The sequence below is a fragment of the Chrysochloris asiatica genome, unplaced genomic scaffold (genome assembly GCF_000296735.1).
Source record: "Chrysochloris asiatica unplaced genomic scaffold, ChrAsi1.0 scaffold00130, whole genome shotgun sequence".
In the NCBI taxonomy this organism is placed as follows: Eukaryota; Metazoa; Chordata; class Mammalia; order Afrosoricida; family Chrysochloridae; genus Chrysochloris; species Chrysochloris asiatica.
In genome coordinates this window covers 7,428,369-7,439,020 of record NW_006408648.1, presented here as the reverse complement: position 1 = coordinate 7,439,020, position 10,652 = coordinate 7,428,369, and the positions used below count along the sequence as shown (strand labels likewise).

Genomic DNA, 10,652 nt, shown 5'->3' with positions numbered 1-10,652 from the left:
GGAGCAGAAAGCCTCATCTTTCTCCTGAGGAGCAGCTGGTAGTAGGACATCTCATGTGAAGTTTAAGAATAGGCACAATTGATCTATAGAGGTGAGAGTGGTTAGAATAGTGGTCTTTTGGGGAAAATAATTGGAAAGGGATGTTAAGGATCTGTTGGATGCTAGAGAAGTTCTCTACAGTGATTTAGGTGGTGATTTTAGAAATGTATACACATAGGGGAAAATTCATCAAACTGTATAATTAAGATCTTTGCGCTTTATGTAAGTTATATCTCAAAAACAACTCTTACGGGATCAAAGAATATACCGTTAGCACATGCAGTAAAATTACAACCATGTTCAAAGTACTTGATGGAGGGGTGGGGGAAGAAATAGAGTTGAAAGAAGGGTAGAACACTACTATCTTTATCTTACAAAATGGAAAGCCAAGAAATACTGCCCATAGTTGATAGAGTAAAAAAATACACCATATGTAGATTAACTTAACACAAAGGTATAGACAACCAGTTAAAAATATTGACATAAGTATAGCAGAGGATTGAAGAAAGTTGGGAATAAATTATCTAAATCTTCATGAATCATAGAAACAGCCATAGGTAGTATCCAAGATTCATCCCACAGGAAATAACAATGTACAAATATTGGTGACGAGAAGTAACGATTAGAAAAAGGTTAAAAACCACTGTGCATGAAGAGGAAAATTGGAAATGAGTAAGTATGAGCAGAGAAGGGTTGATTTTCATGAAAATCCTTTTGTACTATTTGAATGTTTAGCCAAGTTCACTGCTGTAAAAAGTATTGCATAGACAAATGTCTAAAAATACTAAAACGTTAGCAACCCTCGTCTAGTAATTTTTGTCTGCTTCTCTATCTTCTTACTTTCTCTTCTTTTTCAAGTATTCTATGATGAATATCTGTTTGCAATTGTAAATATTTTTAAAGCACACATTTTTCCATATATTTAATAATGTGAAAAAATTCCTTTGAAGCAGGATATAACACTGTATCTATAGTATGATTTCTAGAAATGTTAAATAAAAGCATTGAAAAAAGCCAGGAAGGGACTAAGAGACCATGCAGACTCCAGTCTTAGAGACCCTGAGAATTAGATGGTACACCACTATCACTGCCTACCACGCTGAAAGTGTTACCCCAAAGCTTGGGTCCAATGCCTTGGAACAATTGAGTCCAACCAACAAACACTCCTGGTATGGCACTGCAGATTAATGAACTAGATGGCAAAGTGGGTTTGAACCACAAGTTGAGTGGTTCAATTTCACTAGCCACTCTTCGGAAACCCTATTCAGGGTCGCTATGAGTAGGAACCGACTCAATGGCACTTAACAACACACACTCCAGATAAATAAGAGAAAAACCTCAAAAGAGATCACATTAGGAGGTCCTGGCTAGAGTGGCATTCTAAGTTTGACTAAGAGAAGTTGTCTTCGGCCATCCACTGACCTCAAAGATTGCTTAATCATGTTTTGTTTGTAATTGACTTGTGTATGAATTGGAACCCTACTAGCAATCGGGAAATAGTTACAATAGTGCCAGTTTTACTTCAAAAGTTATTTGTATAAAAATTTAAACTCCTGTGTAATTTCAGGATACTTTTCCCTTCCTTACCTCACCCCTCATTGGGTAACTATGCAATTTTTTTCACAAAATATGTGTATACCCAACATATAGTATTGCCTTTTATTTTTTTATTAGTCTATATAAATGTCATTAACCTGTAAAATTCTTTTTCCACCCAACATTGTTTCCATGATTTTTATCATTTTGTTTATGACAAATGATGTAATAAGCATTCTTGGACAGGTCTTCTTGGTACATATAGGAGTTCCTCTAGGATTTAATCTAGAGTTAGAATCCTGGGTTATAGGATATCAGAAACATAAATTTCATAAATATTATCTAATTACACTCCAAAATGGTTATGCCAGTCTATGAGAGTTCACCTTCTACAGCAAGGTAGAACGTGGTATTCCCAGATGTGTTATTTTTGCCAATATGATAATACTAAAATGACATTTCCTTGTTTAATTTGCAGTTCCCTGATTACTAGCACAGCAGAGTGTATATTTATTGACCAATAGGATTTCCTCCTCTATGAACTGCCTGTTCATATATTTCATCCAATTTCTTATTGGGTAATTTTTCTTATAGTGGCTACTAATCCTGTTGGTTTGTTGTTGTTAAGGGCCATCAAGTCGGTTCCAACCCATAGTGACCCTATATAGGGTTTCTGAGGAGCAGCTGGTGAGCTTGAACCACCAACCTTGTGGTTCAAACCGACTTTGTAGTCCAGCTCATTCATCCCCAGCGCCACACCAGAAACTCTTTTGTTGGTGAAAGGTTTAAATATATCTTCTCCCTCTCCGTGTTTGACGTTTAAGTCTGTTTAAAGTGTTTTCAGTTGACCAGAAATTTGGGGATTTTGCTTTGTTTTTATGTAGTCAAATCATTTCTAGGGTCATTAGTGTTTTCTTGTGTTTTAAGAAATTGCTCTCTACTCTCAGTTATAAAGATAGCCTTCTGTAGTGTTTTTTTGTAAAAATGTTTACATTTCACATTTAGGTATTTGATCTACCTGGGTTAAAGATACTTTGGAGCTATGTTTATGCTAATTTATTTGCCATAGGCATAGGCAGTTGTCCAGCACTATTTTTTTAGATCGTCCATCCTGCCTCACTGATGTGTATGACATCTTTTTCATTAGCAAGTCCCTACGTTAGGCATGGCTGTATTTCTGGGCCCTCTATTCTGTGCCATTTTTCTATTTACCAGACCCTTTACCTTTATTACCACAGACCTTTAGTTGCTATCGCCAACTCCTGGTGTGGCACCATACGGTCAGCCCTGGACTGCGAACCACAAGATCTGCAGTTCAAACTCACCAGCTGCTCCTTAGAAACCCTATACAGGGTCACTATAAGTCTGAAATGACTCGATGGCATTTGACAACAATCTCTGGTGTGATACTGTAAGATAAGCACTGAACTGTTAACTGCAAGGTTGGTGGTTCGATCCCACCAGCTGCTCCTAGAGTCGCTATGAGTCAGAACCGACTTGACAGCACTAACAACAGCAGCAATCCCTGGTAGGGCAGGATCCCTCCTGAACTTTATGGCTGAGTCTAGACTCTCAGTGGCTCCCCCTTGATAAAAATCTAATATAATGCAATCATCCCCATGAGATGAGCAGTCCTAATCTGATGTAATTATCCTGTGTTGTAAATCCTCGCTCGTATGATGTTAATGAGGCCAGAGGCCATCGACAGGATTGTAGTTGCTAGGCGCCATCGGTCTGACTCATAGCGACACTATGTACAACTGAAACAGAAACACTGCCTGGTCCTGTGCCCACCTCACAATCGTTGCTACATTTGAGTCCATTGCTGCTGCCATTGTGCCAATCTGTCTCACTGGGGTCTTCCTCTTTTTCTCCAGCCCTCCACTGTACTAAGCCTGATAGCTTTCTCACTTCTCATTTGAATGTGAAATGAGAAGTGAGCAGAGAAAGAGGGACCTACTACAACCAAGAAAGAAGAGCTGGGTGCAGAGTGCTATCTTTTGGATCTGGGATCCTGGGCTGAGAATCTCCTGTTGTTGTTGTTGTTGTTGTTGTTGTTGTTAGGAGCCATTGAGTCAGCACGGACTCATAGCGACCTTATGCACAGCAGAATGAAACAATGTCCGATCCTGGGCCAACCTCACTACTGTTGCCATACTTGAGTCCATTGATGCTGCCACCTGGTCAATCCATCTCGTTGGGGGTCTTCCTCTTTTTCTCTGACCCTTCACCTTACCAAGCATGATATCCTTTTCTAGCGACTGTTCCCTCCTGACAATATGTCCAAAGTATGAGAAACGAAGTTTGGCCATCTTGGCCTCTAAGGAGCACTCTGGCTGCACTTCTTCCAACACAGATCTATTGGTTCTTTTGGCACTTTTAGTATTCTCCTCCAACACCATAATTCAAAGGCATCAATTCTTTTACGATCTTCCTTATTCAATATCCAGCTTTTGCATGCATATGAGGTTATTGAAAATACTATGGCTTGGGTCAGGCGCACCTTAGTCCTCAAGCTGACATCTTTGCTCTTCAACACTTTAAAAAGTTCTGTGCAGCAGGTTTGCCCAATGCAATACGTCGTCTGATCTCTTGACTGCTGCTTCCAAGAAGAATGAAATCCTTGACAACTTCAATCTTTTCTTCGTTGATAAGAATGTTGTTTATTGGTCCAGTGGTGAGGATTTTTGTTTTCTTGACATTGAGATGTAATCCATATCGAAGGCTGTGCTCTTTGATTTTTCTAGACCCAGGGAAAAGTTGATGCCCAGAGACATGGGGATCTCCAAGGACTACTGGACCCACAGATACTGAAAGGAGACAAGGACCTGTTTCCAGAGCAGATAAAGAGATAACCTTTTTCTGTCAAAATTTATAACATCATTCAAGGGCCATACAAAATTATCAACTTGAACATTAGCCTGCTATATTTAATTAAATCATCCCTATATATGCTGGACTGCAAGGTCAGTTTGAGCCACAAAGTCAGAGGTTCAAACCCACCAGCCGCTCCTCAGAAACCCTATACAGGGTCACTATAAGTCGAAACTGACTTGAAAGCACTTAGCAGCAGGAAAGTGATGGAGTCCTAGGGTGATGCTGTAGGATAATGCGCTGGACCACAAGGTCACTTTGAACTGCAAAGTCAGTGGTTCAAACCCACCAGCTGTTTCTTGGAAACCCTGCAGGGTCGCTATGGGTCAAAATCAACTTGATCACACTTAACAACGACAGTGTGATGGCAGGAAGTGAAGCTGCCTTGACAGAGCCAGGCCAAATGATTTCTCAGGTCTTATACAGTGGCCCTCAAGGAGTTCTGGTAGCATAGTGGTTACGAATCGGGCTGCGAACCACAAGGTCAGCAGTTCGAAACTACCAGCTGTTCTGTGGGAGAAAGATGAGGCATTCTGCTCCCATAAAGATTTCCAGCTTTGAAAACCTTGTACAGGGTCGCTATGAGTCGGAAATGACTCCACGGTATATAGCTAGCCAGCCATACAGCGGCCCTCAGGCAGGGGACATTCCCCACTCCTGCCCTAGAGCCAGCACTCTGAATTTAGGAGTCTTGGTGTGGTGCTGTGGGTTATTGAGTTAGACTGCAAAGTCTATTTGAACTGCAAGGCCGGAGGGTCAAGCTCACCAGCAGCTCCTTGGAAACCCTATACAGGATCACTGTGGGTCCGAGACGACTCGACAGCACTTAACAACAACAAACTGTAAGAGAAGAAATTTCTGTTTGCTAAAGCCATCAACTTGTGGCATTTCTGTTATACCAGCACTAGAGAACTAAGACACATTTTTTCAATACTCTCTTGGTTTTCTCAGCCCTTCACTCTTCCATGAAAAATCTTAGATCAATCATTTAAAAACAAAATTCCTGTAGGAATTTTGGTTGCAATCACATTACAAGCATCTCAAAAACTAATTAGCAAAAAATCCACTAGTTCTTCCAGAAGAACACTTTTTTCCCCCATTAGATAGTTTATTCTACATGCTAATTAAAGCCTGCTATTCTTTTTTTTTTTTTTTTTTTAAAGTTTTTAGTGTGGATTGACTGATAGTTTATATGGGAGAACATCGGTTTTACACTCATCATTTTATTGCAATGATTACAATCTCCTCAGTGTATCATCATTCAACAGTATTTGCTTCTATTCCCTCTGGTTTGTTTGTTTGTTTGTTTGGTTTTGATGTACACAAAAACATTCAGGAATATATCATCATTTAAACAACCAAATGGCACAGTCTGCAAGCCTGCCTCCTAGCCTCCAGCACACAGCCTTTCTCTTTCCATGAGTCTGGAGTCCTCAGCTGCTCCCTCTCTCCATGTCCTCATCTCTGCCTCCACCTCTGGTGTCACTGCTTCTCAGGATAGGGTTCCACATTCCACTAGTGCTCAGAACAACACTTTTGTAAATATCATCCAACTTAAGGAACAGCAGAGTTTACGAATGAGAAGGGTTGTGGGATGGGGCTCGCCATCTCCTCCAACAGCACCTCCTTCCTAATTCTCATTTCTGCCCATCCCAAATCCTCAGGGCGCTCACGAGCATCTCTTTTTCCTTCACTTACCATGACTAGCCAAATTTCACTTGCTCTTTCTTTGGCAGACTCTGTTTGCTACCCCTTCCATCCCTTTCCCTGTCACTGCCTTGTTCCTCATGCTGGGCTGGGGCAATCACCTCTAGTCTATATTCCTGCTTCTCAAGGCTCTTCTTCACGAAGTCCATCTGATTACTGGTTAATAGTCCGGAAACACCACTTCCGTCCAGCCCCTCCCAACCTCTCAGTGTCTGTGGGATAAAGTACAACGCCTGCCTGACACTCATCAGGCCCCACCCACTCAATTGTCCCTGCTCTCCCCCACCCCAGTAACCTTGAATGGGTTGAGTTATAGTTCCTCACTATCTTGGGGAATTCCATCTCCATCCCCACCCCAGGAGTGCCCACCGTTCATCCTCTACCCTTCAATCCTACCTGCTCTAATAGCTCCACCTGCAACAAGGTACCTCACCCAACTCCAAACCCATTAACGGTGGTCTTCCTCCTTTGAGCATCCTGGTCACTTTTATTTGCACATTTTTCAGCAAAGCAATGTGAGCCTAATTTTCACTATATAAGGCAGGGTTTCTCAACCTTGGGAAATACTCACACTTTGACCTGGATAATTCATTGTTGTAGGGGACTGACTTGTGCATTGCAGGATGGTTAGCTGTGACCCTGGCCTCTACCCGCTAGAAGCTAGCATGCCTTCCCAGTTGTGACAACCAAAACTGTTTCCAGACATTGCCAAATCTCCCCTGGGGAACAAAACTGGTGTAAGGGAAGACATGTGCTACCAGCTGCAGACTGAGCAGTAGGTTACTGAGGCTGGCTGTGGCAGGTGCCTGCTATTCCTAATTCACAGAGGCTACCAGGCATTTCTGGACACTCTCTGGCAGTTAATAATTCCTGTGGACAAGAGCATCTGGAATGAGGCTGAAGATAATCCAAGGACAGGACCCATGTCTGCTTCCTAATGTCTGGAAACCATCTACTCCATGAGGGGACACATTCAGGAAGGATGCTGGAAAAGCATGAAGGATACACAGAAACACAGACTCCTATCCATCACATCTTAATGGTAGAAAGTCATGCAGTTAGAAAACAAAAGACGTGTGCCACATCTGCTATCAAGATACCAGGGCCATTTGGTTGTCTGCATCTTAAGTGTCCAGGAAATAAATTCAGTCCCATTGTATTCCTCTCACTGGAGAAAACAACTTAAGTCAAAAGTAATAGGATCTAGTTGGCCAACACTGTTAAGAACATTTTTATAGTTTCACCTAAGTTTTAAGACTTTTACTCATAAAATGGAGTCCTGTTGTGGTGCTGTAGGTTAATGTGCTGGACTTCAAAGTCAGTTTGAACTGCGGGGTGGGTGGTTCAAGCTTACCAACCAGTCCTTGAAAACCCTAGACAGGGTCACTATGAGTCAAAACCAATTCGATGGCACTTAACAACAAAAACAGCACTCAAAAAACACCAGTGCTCTGGAATGATAGAGGTTCTTTCCAAAGAAGGGTCTTGTGGAGTGCCTCCACCCAAAGTACCTTGTGGAACCCGAATCATTTGGACATCATCTTAAGAGGTGGTTTTAGTCCCTGGATTGCCATGGGGTCTGAAAAATGTCCCTGGCTGCAGTTTCGACAATTTGAATAAACCTAGAGGCTGAAGTTTGTGGAAATCCAACTGTGGATTTGTCTCCTGCACTAAGTTGTCCTGGCCCCCTGCTGGCTACTAACTCCTTGAGGAGTTGCTTTTCTTCAAGGCCTTAGCCAAGAACACTGGGACAGCATTCTCTCCGGGATCTCTAGGCTGCCCAGCCTCAGGACCACTTCTCCTAGCTCCCCCAGATCTGTCCTGACTTCCCTCTGGAATTTGTCTCTTCTCTCAGTTCCCTCTGGGGAGTACCTCTGACTCACCTCGCAGGAGCTGGGATGCAGTGGGAGGGTGAGAGAAGCAGGCAGAGTGGATGCTGTAATTGGTTTCTAGTAGCTCCAGAAGCTCCGTCGTATACCTGGGGAGACACCAGCCTATGTTCAGAATTGTGGAGCCTGGGGGCCCCGAGTGGAATGGAAGAGACACCTGTTATTGACACGCTCAAAAACCACTGGGTTCAGGGGGTTTGTCCATTCCTCCTCAGGGCCTTGTTAGAGCCAAGCTGGGGCCCAGGGAGTGGAGAATTGACTTAGGCCAGTGTGGAATGCAGGCTGCCACCTAGGCCAGGGGCAGGTCTGGCTGAAGCAGTGAATCCTCTTCCTTTCCAGGGGGCAGCTGGGACGAAAGAGCAGGGTCCAAAGCAAGCCTCCCAGCACTAGCCCTTTAGTACTGGGGATGGATTCCCAGCTGGTCTGGGCCCTTGTGCTTAGCCTGGGAGCAGTGGCTAGGATTCCTCAGGAAATGCCTTGGGTGCCCTGGAACGTCCCCCCAGCTCTGGGATATTTCTATATCCCCAATCCAGAGGCAACGTGAAGAATCTGAAGTGTCATATTGGCCCAACCCCAAATGTCCCCGAGGGCCTAGGGGACAGCCAACCTAGTCTCATCCATTTTCAGTCCAGTCTTATTCTAGGTGCTGGGAGGGAAGTGGAAACAATATAGGGCCTCCGTTGCTTAGCAACTGGCTCCAGACCCGGGGCCCCAGAGCCCTCACTCACCTGGGGTCAAGTTTTATGGGGATCCTGTCTAGCTCCATGATCTCCTTGCTTTAGAGGCAGGCTCCGAAGGGCGAGGTGGCCGGCGGGCAGGTGTCGGCGGAGGCAGCAGCCACCTCTCCCCGGAAGGCTGTGGATAGGTTGAGTGGCAGGTCTTTCCCTCTGGCTCCCCAGCGCGGAAAAACTTTCGGTCTCAGAGTTCACAGCAGAGGAATTTGATCCTCTCTGCTGGCTGAGCTCCCTAGTTCAGACTCCTCCCCGACCCTAGGCACGGTCCCTCCCACGGCCCTCAGACAAATGCCCTGCCCAACCCAGCATCCCCCACCTCCTAGCCCTTCACCCCTCCACCCCTCCACCCCCTACTAAGGACCCAAGACAAAACTCTTCCAGTCTAGGGCTAGGATGGGGACGAAGTCCTTTCTCCTCCCCACGATGGGCCCTGGTCAACGACCTCGGAGAACCTGACTAGGGCTCGGCCTGTGGCCCCTCCTGGACATGAGCAGGGCCAGGCCTGGCTCTATCTGGGCTTGTTGGCTTGGCGCCTGGATTGAAGCTAGGCGAGCCCCTGTAAGGTTCCCCAAATATCAGTTCCTCACATCTTGAAGATGAGCTTCTCTAGTCAAACAGCCAGACCTGAAGATTCAACAAGACTTTCATTAAGAGAGAGAGTTAAAAAGTGAGAATTCTGAGCATTTGAGAGATTTTGAAAGACGGAGCCAAATGATATGTGTATATTCACACATTTTTGGTTGGTAGTTTTTCTTCTCTCTCCAAGTAGATTTAAAGCACTTTTAGGTCAAACTCAGTGTATTACAACTTCCTAGCTTCCTGGCCCCGGGCCTGACACATGCCAAGGGCTCTGTAGTATTTGGTTGCATGGTTGATAAAATAATAAAACAGAACCAACAGTAGCAACTAATATCTACTGAGCATTATGGTGTGCCAGGTGCAGTATATTATCTTATTTAAACCTGATGATAATGGTGGTTGTGTACAGTCAAATTGGTTCTGACTCAATAACGATCCTTTATAGGACTTGTGGTACTGTGGGATAAAGCATTGCATGGCAAGGTTGGTTTGAACTACAAGGTTGGTGGTTCAAACTCACCAGCTACTCCTTGGAAACCCTGTACAGGGTCGCTATGAGTCATAACCAACTGGACAACACTTAACAACAACAAATAGGGCTTCAAAGACTCATCTTTCTTCCGTGAGTGGGGTGACTGATAGATTCAAACTGCTGAACTTGTGGTTAACAGCCCAGCTCATAATTCACTACACTACCAGAGTTCCTATTTAAATCTTATAAGCTGAGTTCTGGTAGCATAGGTATGGTTGGGCTGCTAATCTCAAGGTCAGCAGTTCAAAACTACTAGTCATTCCATGGGAGAAAGAAACACTATATGGAGTCACTATGAGTTGCAACCTACAATAACAACAAACCACTCTTATGTAAGATAAGTGTTATCTTTAGTCCCATTTTACTGATGAGGAAACTGAGTCTCAGAGAGGTTAGATAAAGAATCAGAGATAGGTATGAAAAGACAGAAGGGACTGGGTTTGAGGTTCAGTTGCAGTTGAGAGAGAGAGATGAGCCAGCTAGAGAGGGTTATGTGGGTCCATTCTAGGAAGGCAGAGAAATGTCACTGCCCTGGGCTGTAAACAGATATAAGCCGAGGTGTGGTACCAAAAAACTCCCTAATTTTGTCCTAAAATGCCTCAAAATATTTCCTGAGGGTCAAGCAGCACCCTCTCCCTATTTTACCTTCTTAAAGTACAAATTCTTGGGACAGAACAATTCAGTGAACCGAGAGCGTCAGGAGCCCAATTTCCAGCCCATAGGCAAAGGGAGAGAAGGGTGAGGTAGGCAGGATTCTTCAGG

At 44.0% G+C, this 10,652-nt stretch overlaps 1 protein-coding gene across 1 annotated transcript in view; it reads right to left on the bottom strand.

Annotated features, from left to right (window-relative positions):
* Nucleotides 1-8,811, bottom strand: part of SLC51A (solute carrier family 51, alpha subunit) — a 21,501-nt gene extending 12,690 nt beyond the window's left edge. The window contains exons 1-2 of the mRNA XM_006869391.1: nt 8,774-8,811; nt 8,040-8,134 (exon numbers count right to left, since the gene is read on the bottom strand). Of these exons, the coding sequence (XP_006869453.1) occupies nt 8,040-8,134; nt 8,774-8,811 (133 nt within the window). The remainder of the gene's footprint in view (nt 1-8,039; nt 8,135-8,773) is intronic.
* Nucleotides 8,812-10,652: the final 1,841 nt, after the last annotated feature.